This window comes from Quercus robur, chromosome 8, assembly GCF_932294415.1.
Source record: "Quercus robur chromosome 8, dhQueRobu3.1, whole genome shotgun sequence".
NCBI classification, from domain to species: Eukaryota; Viridiplantae; Streptophyta; class Magnoliopsida; order Fagales; family Fagaceae; genus Quercus; species Quercus robur.
In genome coordinates, this window is record NC_065541.1 from 19,901,498 (window position 1) to 19,916,106 (window position 14,609).

The 14,609-nt window shown below is 38.1% G+C and overlaps 1 protein-coding gene across 5 annotated transcripts; it reads left to right on the plus strand.

Moving 5' to 3' along the window:
- The first annotated feature begins 141 nt into the window (after nucleotides 1–141).
- Nucleotides 142–8,758, plus strand: LOC126694930 (peptidyl-prolyl cis-trans isomerase CYP37, chloroplastic). 5 transcript variants are annotated; one of them, XM_050391484.1, is made up of 14 exons: nucleotides 246–394; nucleotides 2,204–2,280; nucleotides 2,384–2,459; nucleotides 2,568–2,644; nucleotides 2,733–2,822; nucleotides 3,404–3,499; nucleotides 4,031–4,138; nucleotides 4,755–4,804; nucleotides 5,491–5,593; nucleotides 6,918–6,971; nucleotides 7,639–7,794; nucleotides 7,874–7,996; nucleotides 8,196–8,245; nucleotides 8,385–8,758. In XM_050391484.1, the coding sequence occupies exons 4-14, from the start codon at nucleotides 2,630–2,632 to the stop codon at nucleotides 8,494–8,496; spliced, it is 957 nt and encodes a 318-aa protein (XP_050247441.1). In that variant the 5' UTR covers nucleotides 246–394; nucleotides 2,204–2,280; nucleotides 2,384–2,459; nucleotides 2,568–2,629; the 3' UTR covers nucleotides 8,497–8,758. The 5 variants fall into 5 exon arrangements, 4 of the variants coding, with proteins under 4 accessions (XP_050247439.1, XP_050247440.1, XP_050247438.1 ...); XM_050391482.1 differs by lacking the exon at nucleotides 2,204–2,280 and having other exon boundaries at nucleotides 142–394; XR_007645937.1 differs by lacking the exon at nucleotides 2,204–2,280 and having other exon boundaries at nucleotides 143–394; nucleotides 2,384–2,644; nucleotides 8,385–8,579; nucleotides 8,668–8,758.
- The last annotated feature ends 5,851 nt before the right edge of the window (nucleotides 8,759–14,609 follow it).

The following is a 14,609-nucleotide window of genomic DNA, read 5'->3' on the forward strand; positions in this document are numbered from 1 at the left end:
ACTTTTTATTTTTTATTTTTGATGAATAGGGTGGACATTGTCTTCACTTTAATCTACTGTGAAATCAATAAATAAATATAAAAGTCAGGCTATTCTAGTAATTTGACTTCCAGCAACCATACAAAACCAATCAAAACGTTAACAGATAAGACTTTGTAGATGAGGCGCGCCAAAATCTTTCTGCAACTTCCAACTTCCATTCATGGCGTTTCCTCTATCTTCCGCCATTATTTCTTACAAGCACTCTCTCAATGTATCCATCACTCCCTCATTTCCAAAACTAAGTTTTCTCCCTACGCAATTCGTATTTTGCTCTAATCAAATGCCTAGCAAAAACCCAGCAAGACCAGCCCGCCCCAGAATTCATTGCTTGTCCAAGAAAACTCGTTCAGAGGTCGGTTTTGATTCTGCTCAAATATACATTCTTTAGTGATAATGCTTTCTGGGTTTCAACATTCTCTTAATTTCAATTGTGATTTATTGGAATTTCAGCTTTGTTTATATAAAAAAAATGCTGTTTTAGTGATTGCATTATACTTCTTTTGGTCTTAAGTTTATGTTTTTTTTTTTTGGGGTTTCCGTTTTAGGCTGACTGTGTTCATTTTCTGGACATTCTATCGTCTAGTTCAGGAATTACATATTTTCAGTAGCTTATTTTTAAAAAGCTGAAACTTATATTATTTGAAATAAGGCTAAGACAAAAGGTGGTGTGAGACCTGAAATTAGTGGAGAATTTAAGCAAAAAGCTAGCTTATAATTGGCTGCCAAACACACATGGCAATTTACAAGCATTGGCTTATCTGGCTGATGTAATGAATCTTTTTTCATTTTATTTTATATAAGAATTGCTGATGCAATGAATATAATAGATATGATTATGTTGCATTTGGATTTGAGGATGTATGGAAGCAGATAAGGATCTTAGACCACAAAGTCTAATTTTTTAATGAGGCTTTAACTACGCATAAGGTTTAGAGTTGTGAAGGAAGGAGAGAGTGTTTAGTACTAAATACCATAGAATCAGGTAATTGGGATAACACTTTCCGTCTATCAATTATTCAAAGTTGAAATATTAACTAACAAGTCTCTCTTCTTTGGCCATGTGTCCATTAAAACCAAAAAAATTTGAGAATGCATTTGGCTAAGTTCTTTGTTGCTGCCAAGAGTCTTGTAGCTCAACTAGCACAAAGACATCCACGGTTCAAAACCCCCCTCTCCCAATGTAACTGTCAAATTTTCTGCTAGCTTATTTACTAAAAGATGAGCTAGCAGCAAATAAGCTAGCCAAAGACACACAGATCTTACACGAGCAATAATAAAGGATTGAAAGCCAAAATTCCAAAGTCCAAGCCTCTTTATCCAAATTCTTAAATCCAAAACGAGTGTTTAATTTATAGGAAATCGATCGATTCAATTTTTTTTTTGTTTGTTTGTTTGGCTGAGTGTTTTAATTGATTAGTTGCTGAGTTTTTTTTTTTTTTTGATAGGTAACTAGTGCAGCAGTTTTATTGATAAAAAATAATAAAATCTTTGAGTTCATGACGAAGAACACAAAGGAACAATGAAAACAAAAGTACAAAAATAAAATGGCTAGTCTAAGAGAAACAAGGAACTCTATAATGGATGAACAATCTGAGGAACCCCGACACCTTGACTATTCAAAATGAGTGCGCAGGCACAATGCTTTTAGTTGATCCAATGAGTTTTTGGTGTCTTCAAACAAGCGATGGTTCTGCTCATTACATACATTCCACATCAAACAGCCCAAAACCATGTTCCAAATATCTGATCCATGCTTCCTACACCAATTCCTCCAACAAAATAATAAACTCGCAACAAAGCCTGGCATAACCCAATAAATCCCAAATATCTGAAGCATATCCACCCACAAAGCATGGACTACATCACAATGAAGTAGGAGGTGGCGCACAGATTCCCATTACATCGACAGATACAACACCAATTCGCTAATAGATTTAACAATCCACAGATTAGTTGCTGTGTTTTTTTTTAAACATAGACAATGCAGAGGATTTTACTTGATGGATTTTTATTAAAATATATGGTGAGAAACACCATGCAGTATGCCACACTATGGTAGCAAAGTAATGTGTACACACTGGAGTGATATGCATTATTGCATCCAGTTGATTTGTTAACTCTACTGATTTGCAAGTTCTCAAATTAATGCTATTTTCTGCAGTCATCCATTCTACTTTTAACGATGAGGAGTGTCAAATCATCTGAGTAATTCAACCTTCTCAGTTGTAGCCACCTTAGGTACTGACAAGACTAAAATGGCTATTAATCAGGAGAAAAGATGATAATTATGATGCCTTCTGGGAGTCTTCCCACTTTCTGAAATGGGTTGTCACTCATGCAGGAGCTGGCAGACTGGCATGATTTTCCAACCAACTTTTACTTGTCAATTTGCAGACATGGAATTAAGAAGCTTGAGAGTCTGATTGCTGTGATCCTTTTGTCTATTCAAATTTCTTCTCCCCTCCCTTTGGTTGGTTGGGACTCTTTGTCTATATCTCCTGCAACAGCAGTTCTTTATTCTCCAGATACCAAGGTTCCAAGAACAGGAGAACTTGCTTTAAGGAAGGCTATCCCTGCAAATACAAGCATGAAGACCATACAGGTTACTGTTGATGATTGAACTAATTTCTATCCTCTGTTAACTTTAAAGGTAATAATCAGTTTGCAGACCATCTTGCCTCTGCTTCTAGGAATCTTTGGAGGATATCTCATACCTGCTGAGAATTCCACAGAGAAAGCCATTTGGGACCATGGAGGGGAATGTGAAGAAAGCTTTAAAGGTATTTATTTCCTGTTTTTTGGGGAGGCAGGGGAAGTTCATTTCTTTATAGAAGGGAAGCAATCTTAACTAAGCTTTGCTACCATCCAAAAGTTAAGAGAAGTCATTCGATAGGTCTAAATATAAAAAAAGGGGATTTTTTTCAATACCACTTTTAATGTGTTTGTTTTATAAAGTTCCTCCTGCATTGCTTTCTGCTCTTTCACTCGAATAAAGTTTTTTGAGAATATCCCCCCCCCCCCCCCCCCCCTCTCTCTGTGGCATGGCTGCAACTACTGTTTTATTTAGTTGTGTATTGAATCTGATTCTCTTTTTAGCTTTACATTTACTTTGCAACTTGTAAGTTAAATGTTTGTAATTTATACTGTATAGCATGGTGTCATTTCCCTCATTCCCCATCATATGATTTCCTCTTTTGAGTTTTTATAGCTTCATCTTATACTTTCCTTTTTGAGTTTGCATAGTTTAAGCACTTGTTATTGTTATTTGCTTGTTTTTTTCTGTTCATTTATCTGTATATTACGCACTTACCCTAATCTGATTTCTTCTGATTTTTACTTGTTCATTGTGTCCTACTTTCAGATAGCAGTGGATGAAAAGGATTCTATTTTGGCAAGTTTACCAACAAACCTGAAGGAAAAGGGCTCCACATTGTATGCATCACTTATTGATGGGAAGGTATGTGTATGTCCTTATGAAGAAAGAAATTTTATGAGAAGGCTGCCAGCACAATATTTTATTTCTTGCTTTTCTCAGAACTCATATATAGCATCTAGAATAACAGTGTGGGTTGATCTATTATCAAAACAAAAATTTTTATTATCTATAACTAACATTTGAATCAGTTTTTTTGAAGTAGGAGTTCCTTTGGCTACACAGCATAGCCAAACGTTAGAGTCCAATTATTGGACGGTAAAAAGGTTCTTTAATTGTTTATGCATCTCTGGAATGTGATATAATACATGGTATTTTCAGTTTCCTAATTGCCCAGAAGAAAGAAAACTGGAAAAAGAAAGATAGAAAGAAAGGAGGGGTAAAAAGAAAGGCTCCAATTGTACAGTACTGCATCTCAATTCACATATCTTATCTCTTCTTACGGATGAATTTTCTTGATGACCTTGGTTTATTAATAACAACTTGAAAAACTTGGTTGTTATGGTTCACTGCAGAACCTACCAAAATATTATTGAAGTTCCTTTGGTTTTCCAGGGTGGATTGCAAGCCCTTCTTGAATCTATAAAAGATAAGGACCCAGATAAAGTATCAGTCGGCCTTGCATCTTCACTTGATACAGTTGCAGAGATAGAGTTGTTACAGGTAACCAAACTCATCAATAGATATACATTCCTTTTCTAACTCTTAATCTGGGTACAATATATATGTCGGATCATCAATGGATGCATCACGGAAAGCACAGCATGACACTTGACCTATTTTCCTCAAATTGTTGCTGCTTTCATGCTATTGGAAACCTGCAATGTTTTTGACTGAAAGGCTGATGATATTTTTTCTGTATTGTGTGTAATAGCATGATGCAAGAAGCACCAAAATCAATTAATATTTTGCGTTTGAAATTATTTCTGTTTTTGAATTTTGAGTTTAGCTTTAATGTTGAGGGTTTTAAAGGATTTAATTAGGTATTTTTCATATTGGTATAATCTCTAAGCCCTATCAAAGTAGTGCTCTTGTAATCATGAAAGCTGGGTATGATTTTGAATAAGAATTTTATGAGTTTAGAATATCCTCCTCTTTTGTTTGGTAGTAGTGCCTAGGGCTTGAAGGCAGATTCTAGGTGGTGAACCTAGGGTTTGTCCTGATTATCTTTTGTTCCTCTTTTATTCTTATTTTCCTACCCGTGTTCTTTATCATAGCACTTATGTTGCAATCAGCATATAAGCATTTTGAACCCTCAACTTGGTATTGTTTGTAACAGGCTCCAGGCTTGTCATTTTTATTGCCCAAGCAATACTTGAATTATCCAAGGTCAGTCTTTTCCAGAGATCTTTGGCTGATATTTCCTAACTACCTTGATGAGGGACTAATAAATGAATCACAAAAAAGATAGGAGTCAGAGAAATTCTGATGTAATACTAGGAAGATCCTCTCTTTCTTTTATTTTATTTTTTATTTTTTTATTTTTCATTTTTAATATTTGAATCCACAGTAATAAATTAAAGCAAAGGAAAATTCATGGCAGATCTGATTATTTAGTTAGAATTCTTTTCCAAACCCATTATTTGAATGGAATTAAATCTTTTTTTTTCTTTGTACTAATCATGAATAATTTTGTTAATGAGGACATTTTGGGTTTGAAGTGGTTTACATGTTTTCTTTTTTAGCTGGTTATATTAGTGACTAGTTCTGATTTTTTGAAGTAGTTCTTTTCTACCTGTTGTCTCTTATAAGCAGATATCCATACACTAAAACTTTATGCAAAGAAAAGTTATAGTATGTATAATGTATTGAAATATTTATCGGTTGTTTGGACATCCCATGAAAATTGTACCAGTCTATTTGTTTTGGGATATGAGATGAGTCTATCTTTGTTTTCCTCATCATTCTTCTAGGTCTTATAGTTGGAAAGTTTTTTGAGATTGTCCGATAAGTAGACTTTGCATTGGTATATTTGATACTTGAACAGGAAATTAATGTTTCTTTTGGATCTATAGGCTTACTGGGAGAGGAATTGTTGAATTTACAATTGAGAAAGGAGATGGTTCAACATTTTCTCCAGCAGCTGGTGGTGAACTAAGAAAGACTGCTACAATTCAGGTATGCCAAATGTTACATTTTCAGAAGGATGAAATAAATGTATCATGAAATCTTGCATATTGTTGTTATATGACTTCAATTTATATTTTAAGGATGTAAACATTTCTTGGTGATAAACTAACACGTGAGATTTTTAACATTTTAAATGGGAGGTGAAGTGAATACAAGGATTGAACTTAGAACCTCTTGCTCTGATATTATGATAAATTATAGATTCTCCTAAAAGCTTAAACTGTCAGGAAATTGTGAATTTAATCATTTAACCATAATTCTAATACTTGGTTTAAGTTGATTGTTTTGTGGAATCTGGCAATCTCATGCTTTTTTTGGTTATGAGATTCACCATTTCTGCCTTGCAAAAGAAGAGTTACCATTGTTACCACTACTATAATTATCATTATTTCCTTTATTGTAAATAAATCAATAACTTTTAGTTAATATTCTTTTTGTTATCTGTTAATTTTTGGTCTCCATTGAGGGGCTTAACATAGTCACATTAACCTTTGCTGTTGAGTCTTTGTTCTGAACAACCAATCAGCGCCTCAAGTCAGAGTTCTCTGTGAAAGATGTTATACAATAATCAGAAAAGCTGGAATCTGTTAAACAGTACTTAATAAGAGAATGACATATTGGTCTTCAAAAGTTGGTTTTTTTTTTTTTTTTTTTTTAAATGTTTGGCATAGGAAACAGCTGGTTGAAACCGTTTCCTCTTCCATTGTTGAAATTGTTTATGATGTTCTTAACATTATGCATGAGCTGCAAACTCTGGTGGCTATACACTTTAATTATGCCTAGAAAACAGAGGTATCATAGTACGAATAATTTGTGCATTGATCTGTTCTGAACCAGATGCATGACATTTGCATTGTCTTTGGAGTATTGATTTAAGGGTTTGGGATTGATAGTGATTCTTTCAGTGTGTGTATGTCTGTGAAGTGTGTGCATGCCTACGTGGGACATCTCAAACACTGGAACAGCATTAATGTCTGCTGTTCCATTGATTGCCAACTGAGCTAGTTTGTGGGATACTCACGAAATGTCCTTTTACGTTTTTGTTGCACAGTCTGAAATGTTTAATTGGTCAGCTTCTTAATTTACCAATTTGTATGTATAGTTATGACTATGATTCTCTCTCTTACTGGTAAGATTGTAAGAAAGTCTCTAATTTTTTGGGTTGTGATACAAAATGGTGCTTGGACTGAGGCTCTTACTATCAGAACCAATACGGAATTGGCCAGTTGGGTGCATAGCATGTTGTTAAGTGGATGTTGGCTACTAATTATAAAAAATTCAATGTTAACTGATCATAAACCTGTATATTCAGGTTGTTGTGGATGGATACTCAGCACCATTAACGGCAGGGAATTTTGCAAAACTGGTAAGGTAGTTGAACCTCACTTCACCCTTGGGAAATTTATATATATATATTTTGAATTTTGACTTGTGATCCTTTTTTCTTGGTCTTTAATTCTTTACGCCTACACATTTGGTTTCATCTCCTATATTCATAATTTTTAAGGGTGACCAGAAGTGGCTTCTGAATGGAAGATTTTTGTCTTCAAGGCTTATTCTTGCGTAGTCAATGTCTTAACCATCCTCTTTTACTGTTTACAGTATCCTACTCTGGCAGAGTGGCAGTAAATATAACTTCTTGATTCATCTTGAAATCAGATTAATTTGGCAAAATGATATAATACCTTGCAGAAGGATTACGTTTTTCATGGTTCCTAGCTTCACATCTAATTGAGAATTCTTTCCTCCCATATAAAAATATTTAAAAAAAATATGGATGGATGTGAAGTATGAAGATCTAACAAGCTTGCGGGGATACAGCCTATTAAGGATATGTTTGACAAACAAAGAGAAGTTTAATTGATCGGAATTCTACTAGCCTTATGCTGGTCTCACTTGAATACAAAGTCTGTTTATGCTAGTGCCTATGAAGTTTAATCTTTTCCAATATCTTTTTGGTGTCTGTACGTTTGAAATTGATAGGCTGTAAATGCTCTCTGAAAAGAACACATGATCAATTGACAATTCTTCAGGTAATTGATGGGGCATATGATGGGGCAAAACTTAACTGTACTGACCAAGCTGTTCTCTCAGACAGTGGACTTGATAAGAACGGTTATAATGTTCCTTTAGAGATAATGCCATCTGGGCAATTCGAGCCATTGTACAGAACAACATTAAATGTGCAGGTATGTCAATCTCTTATATCAACGAGACATTTCTTGTAACTCTTCTCATTTTCTTTTCTTTTTTGTCCATGCATAAAAGGATGGAGAATTGCCAGTTCTTCCACTCTCTGTATATGGAGCAGTTGCAATGGCACACAGTGAAGTCTCTGAGGATTATTCATCACCATACCAGTTTTTCTTCTATCTTTATGATAAAAGAAATGTAAGTTCAATTGGCTATTTTGTTTAAATTGATAATCAAGTTCAGGCTTTTGTTAGACTAACAATGAAAAGCAGATTTTTGAAATTAGTTTTTCATTTATTATCTATCTTGGTGTGACACTATTCCTTTTTTTTTTTTTTTTGTGTTCTTCTTCAAACTTACATTTTCATATATCATGTGATGCAACTGCATTTGGTAGGCTGGCTTGGGAGGGTTATCATTTGATGAAGGTCAATTTTCAGTTTTTGGGTATGATTTTATACTCCTAAAAATTTTCTTGTTTAGAAATGACTTTGGGTTTCCTTCATTAATAAAGAACAAAAAAATTGTTTCCTATGGATGGTTGCATTATTATTATTTGTTCTTTGCATCTTGTTTCAATATGCAGATACACAATTGTTGGGAAAGATATTCTTCCACAGATAAAAACTGGAGATGTGATTCGATCTGCAAAGCTGGTGGAAGGTCAAGATCGCCTCATTTTGCCAAATGAGAGTTAATTTTCTCTCTCGCCAAGCACATTACTTCCATTCTTTGCATATGCTGCATTTTAAGTGGCATCAGCCTGATTTTATTGCTGCAGGTTGGCTTGTCAAGTTTTTCATTTCCAGTTTTGTTTGATATTTGAAGTTGAGTGATATGTAATGAAATTTATTATGTTTGCTCAACAGTGGAAACTCTCACCGATCCTTATACCAAAGAAACTCTAAAATCACCTTAATATATTTTATTCATCATATATATATATTCTTCTTCAAGTAATTAACTTTCAGTATGATTTCTTTTCTTTATCTTTCACAAATGGAACATGATAACAATATTTGGAACTTGATCTATAAGAACATTGGTGCTGATTTCTATGCATTTAAACAATATAGAAAGGTTTTGTATGGATGGTCAAGCCTTAGTATTGTTGGGTATTTGAGATGATTCCTCATTGAAACATGCCCTATATGAAGTGGCGAACACCATTTTTAGGTAGAAACTCTTTTAGGGTTTTGTATGGAGAGCGCTTCATTTTGGTGGGCATTTCAAATGGTTCCTCGTTCAGTTCAAGGACTTTGGATGTCAAACGATACAAAATAAGATATCTAGAGTATGGATGAGATTGATACATTATGGTGAAGGAACAAAATAAGGTGTGTAGTGTGTACAAAATGAGATCCATCATATGAGAAAGTGGTATAAAAATAATTATTTTTTAATATTTCAAAGTTGATTTTGCAATTGTATTTCACACGTTGAAAATCATACCCTCTGTTTTAATACTTATTTTCAAGGATCACCGCTTACATATGTAAATTGTAATCTTGTGTTTCACTTTATGTCAAAATGTAATAATATTACATTTTGATAGCAATAAATATGGTTCTTGTTATTTTTAAGTTGCAGTTAATTTGGTTCCTATTGTCATTTCTCTAACAGAAAATACATATGTGGCAAACAATTTGCATTTTTAGCATACCTAATGTTAAAAGATTAAATGTGATATTGATGTGTATAAATATTAGTAGCCACATCAATGTTTAGATGGCAAAATAAACCACACAACTTTTAAAAATATAGGAACCAAAAGGATATTTTCACTTTCACTTTGACTTTATTCAAAGATGCATATGGATAAAATAGAGATCTATTGGCAGAGCCAAAATTTTTAGTTCCCAAGGTGGGAGTGGGGCACAAGATTAAAATATAATATTAGAAGCAAATTAAACCAAAAAAATATTAATAGAAATTAACAAAATAAATAAACAATTATATAACATTGTAATGTAAATGTAAACTAGAATTCATATTTCACACCTAAGTTATTTTACTAAGTTGCACTTGACGATTTTTCATGTAGTTGCACGATTTTCCTGGCCCAACTTCTATTGATCAGGCCTTGGCCCAAAGCGCAACCCACAATAAATATTTGTAGAGGATGGGTCAAAAAATTTAGACTCAGTGAACCTATTCGGTCTGGTACATGGACAGTATTGTTTGCAAAAGAATAAAAACACAAGAATGGATCTCTCAAGTATGATTCTATTTCTTCAGTTTCTGATACAGTTTTTCCGTCCATTCTTTTAGGGACTCCACTACATTATATAGTTCCCCTCCTCTCATCTCAACCTTACACCTGTTGATCATCTAAGCATCTACTGGAGCACCTGTCCCATCAGCCGCCCTCATCACTCCCCTTGTGAGTTGCAGAGGCTAAGGTGGTACTGTTCAGGGGTCTTTTCCTCATTAATGCGGCCAAGAGGGTGGTTGGGGTGCAATTAATGTGGTGGTAGCTTTCCATCAGATATTTTGGATTTTATTCATTTTATATGTTGGGAGGATGAACTGAAGTGGCTGGGGAGAGTTCCTCGTCTGGGTTTCGTGATGTCCGAGGAGGAGTTACTCCTCGGACAGGTTTCCTTGGCGTTATTGGGATTGAGTAATGCTTCATATGTGGTTTTTCTTCAGACAAGACGCTCCTCGGACGGGCCTGAATGTGGAATAGCCCATTATTTTTGGGCCGGGCCCCACAATAGCCCCTCAAAACTCCGGTTTTTATCTCCTTCCGAGGAGAAAAGCGGGGTTTTGATGTTTGTGAGAGGATGGAAATAAGGAGATCGTGTGGCGCGCGTGCGGATCGTTGCTTTTGACGCGCTACAATTTACGAGGCGCGGCCATTAACTTCTGGAGGCGTTATGTTCCCTTCATCCAACGGCGTGGCGTGGATCGAACGGCCATCGTTTTTTCTCGTATTTTTAGGCAGGAGTGATCTTTTCTCTCTCCTCCCGGCTATATAAGACGTCAGAGTGGTTCAGTTCCTTCTTTTTATCTGTATTTCATAAACCTCAAAGGACTCCAGAGAACTCCATCGAATCCCAGAGATATAAGAACACTTGCGTCCGTTGCGCCACCGTAACCGTTTTTTGTGAAGCGTTTCGTCCAAGAGAGATTCCCAGGCGTCCCACTGGGCGTTTTGTGAAGGTACCAGTATATTTCGTTCTTCTCGCTGTTTCAATTCCCTCCTCGGACTCTACTTTTCTTCTCAGTCTTTACTTTCATTTCCCCAGTTCAGTTCAGATGGGTAGATTCGAAAAATTAGTAAAAACTCCCGCCGCTATGGAGGCCTTTAGGGCTAAATACCACATTCCCCCGGGGGTTGGGCTGCGGTACTATCCTCTTGAAGGAGTATTGACAGATAGAAGTGAGGGAGAAGTCATTATCCCCATGATTGCTTTCATAGAGGGAGGGATGACACTTCCCATGCGTAGGATTACAAGGGAATACCTGTTCAACCATAGGTTGACGCCGTATCAGTGTGCCCCGAATATGTTCAAGATACTAGGCTGTGTAGATGTCTTAAACGAGCGGATAAATCTAGGCTTTACTTGGCACGATGTGGCTCATCTGTACAAATGTCACCGCCTCGGGGATGATGGGTATTATCTTAAATCCCGGAACGAGGACGTTAGGTTGATCTCTTGTCTCCCAGTATCCAATAAGACCGTGAAGAATGACTTCCTCATTGCTTCTGGGGAGTGGTTCGACGGTATTCATTGTCCAACTCGGGCAGGAAACCCAGGTGCGGCGCTTTTAGGATCGGTCCTTTCTGGGAAAGGATTTAGTATTGAGGGGTTATTTTTCTTGCTTTCTTTGTAATTGGAAAATTTCATGGATTAACCCCACTTTTCTTGGTTGTTTGCAGACAGAGTTCACGTTGCTCCTTGGATAAACTTTGTGAACGTGCCAGCGTTGAACTATCTTCTTAGGTCGGAGATTTATGTTTCCGAGGACGGACGGTTGCGTGCGGCCCATCTGGTTCTGGGCTATCAACCTCTGAGCAGTGCTTTCCAGGCAATCGGTCACGCTATAAGGGCTGGCAGTCCGAGGCTGGCTAGGATTGACGTGTCCAAGGACGGGTTCTTAGCTCAACACGATCTGCCACCAGTTGTGTTGCCTGGTGTCAGAAATCCCTATTTAGCAGAGCAGCTACCTCTGGTAAACGAGCCTGGCGCTGCTGTTTTGGTTGAAGAAGAAGCTGAATCATCTCGTCTTTCCCTTGAGGAAGAGATAGACAAGTTTTACTTCGAGGAGGAAATTCAGCAAAACTTTTTGGTGGAGCTTTCTAATCCCGAAGCAGAGCAGGACCAACATTCCGCAGTTGGTGTTCCCTCAATCGTTATCTGCTCGGACGATACTTCAGACGAAGAGGCAGAGCCCATGGCAGGAAAGGGAAAGTCTCTGAGAGAGTTGATGTCTAGCCGAGGCAAGGGCCAGTCCTCGAAGGCGCCTGCCAAAGCGCAAACCCAGGACCCGCCTCCTATTGCCCCTCAGGTCCCTACTGATCCTGGCCTCAAAGCGATCCCCGACCTGAAGAAGAAGAGGCAGGCTGACATTCCTGAGGAGGGTGAGTTGGTTACCCGGCCTGCTAAGCAGCAAAAGGCTGCCAAGGGGCAGAGGAGCAAGAGGGCAAACTCCTCTGAAAGTAGGGATGAGGAGAACCGCGCTGAGGTGCGTGCTGCCCCGCGCACGTGGAGTCCTAAGCTGGAGTTGGAGGGGGTTGCTATTCCCTACAACTCGTCGATCCGAGAGTACAATCAGGGCCGAGCAGGGTATGTGGTGGAGGCCTTAGAGCAACCCTTATTGCTTCCTCGGGATATGGAGGCCTATAGGCGGTTCTCTCAACCTGAGCTTTTCCTATCCCTTAAAAGGGATCTTGCGATGGTGAGTAATTCTTTTACTGATTTATTGATTTATTTAACCCTGTCAAATTCTGAACTGATTTTGTTTCGTTTACAGATTACTCAACAGATATTTGTGGCTGAGGAATTTTGTCGGGATGATCGAAGTCGGGCTGAGGTTGAGGTCCAGTCCTGGACGGAGATGGAGAAGACCTTGGGATCCCTGAAGCAGGAACATCTTGAACTTCCTGAGAAGTTCAAGGAGTCGGAGAAAAAGCGTAAAAGCGCTGAGGCTGGTCTGAAGAGTGTCGAGACCCAGGCGGAGGATCAGCGCAAGGAGCTACATTTGACCCAGATCAACCTCGCCACCGAAAAGCAGGTAGTGCTGGAACTTAAGACTGCTCTGCAAAAAATCGATAGTGAGCTGCGGCGGGTTAGAGAGGAGGCTCAGCTGATCCGGGAGTCTGTGGAGGCTGAAAAGAATGCTGCTCGCCAGCTTGGGGTCCAAGAAACGGAGGCCAGGCTCTCCGAGGAGATCTCTGAGGTGTACAGGGATTACTACAGCACCTCATGGGCTTACGCCCTTGATGCTGCAGGAGTTCCTGCAGATTCGGCGTTAAGGCTGCCTGAGAACATCTTCTTCCCTCCGGAGATCCGAGAGAATCCTGACGGCGCCCAGGCAGCGACTGAGCAGGATCTGACGGTGCCAGATGCCGTCCCTATGCCTGATATGGCGAAGGATTCCGCCCCAGACTCTACCATCGAGGTTCCTCCTCCTCAGCCCGAGCAGAAAGAAGATCCTCCTGCTAAGGTTTAGCCTTTTAGGCTTTTGATCTTTGTACTCTTTTTTTTTTTTTTTTTGAATGAAAGTCGTCTTATTTTTCCATTCTTTTGTAAGGACCTCTCTTTCTAATGTACTCGGAATATTAATATAAAATGTTCGTTTTGCTTACTATGGATGTATGTCAGTAACGCTCTTTTTTAAACATTTGCAACGATGTAGATACAGGTAAACAGTCAAAATAAAATGGGTTTTTGGGCTGCGCATTTGAGGGTTGCGATGGTGCTAGGCTCTGCGCATGCATTAAAATGATTTCCTTAAAGTAATAATCTCCCAATCTATCATAAGTAATAATTTCCCCTAAGTCTGTGGTCCGAGGAACCATGCAGGACTTAGGTTCTGTTTAAAACTTATGAATAGTTGCCCTAAGTATTAATTTCCCCTAAGTTTGTGGTCCGAGGAGCCATGCAGGATTTAGGTTCTGTTTAAAACTTATTTTGGGTACTTGGTTTCCCCATAGGCATGGTTCTGTCCAAAACTTTTTGAGTAGTTGCCTTAAGTAATAATTTCCCCTAAGTCTGTGGTCCGAGGAGCCATGCAGGACTTAGGTTCTGTTTACAACTTATGAATAGTTGCCCTAAGTATTAATTTCCCCTAAGTCTGTGGTCCGAGGAGCCATGCAGGACTTAGGTTCTGTTTAAAACTTATTTTGGATACTTGGTTTCCTCATAGGCTTGAGTCCGAGGACCATGCAAGGCCTTGGTTCTGTCCAAAACTTTTTGAGTAGTTGCCTTAAGTAATAATTTCCCCTAAGTCTGTGGTCCGAGGAGCCATGCAGGATTTAGGTTCTGTTTAAAACTTATGAATAGTTGCTCTAAGTATTAATTTCCCCTAAGTCTGTGGTCCGAGGAGCCATGCAGGACTTAGGTTCTGTTTAAAACTTATTTTGGATACTTGGTTTCCCCATAGGCTTGAGTCCGAGGACCATGCAAAGCCTTGGTTCTATCCAAAACTTTTTGAGTAGTTGCCTTAAGTAATAATTTCCCCTAAGTCTGTGGTCCGAGGAGCCATGCAGGAATTAGGTTCTGTTTACAGCTTATGAATAGTTGCCCTAAGTATTAATTTCCCCTAAGTCTGTGGTCTGAGGAGCCATGCAGGACTTAGGTTC

Excerpts from the sequence above, each read along its gene's own strand:
- LOC126694930 (XM_050391481.1), top strand. The coding sequence starts at position 203 with ATGGCGTTTCCTCTATCTTCCGCCATTATTTCTTACAAGCACTCTCTC. Across the intron at positions 2,645-2,732 it reads CAAGCATGAAGACCATACAG|GAATCTTTGGAGGATATCTC; the intron begins GTTACTGTTGAT and ends CTCTGCTTCTAG. Across the intron at positions 7,795-7,873 it reads GAACAACATTAAATGTGCAG|GATGGAGAATTGCCAGTTCT; the intron begins GTATGTCAATCT and ends CATGCATAAAAG.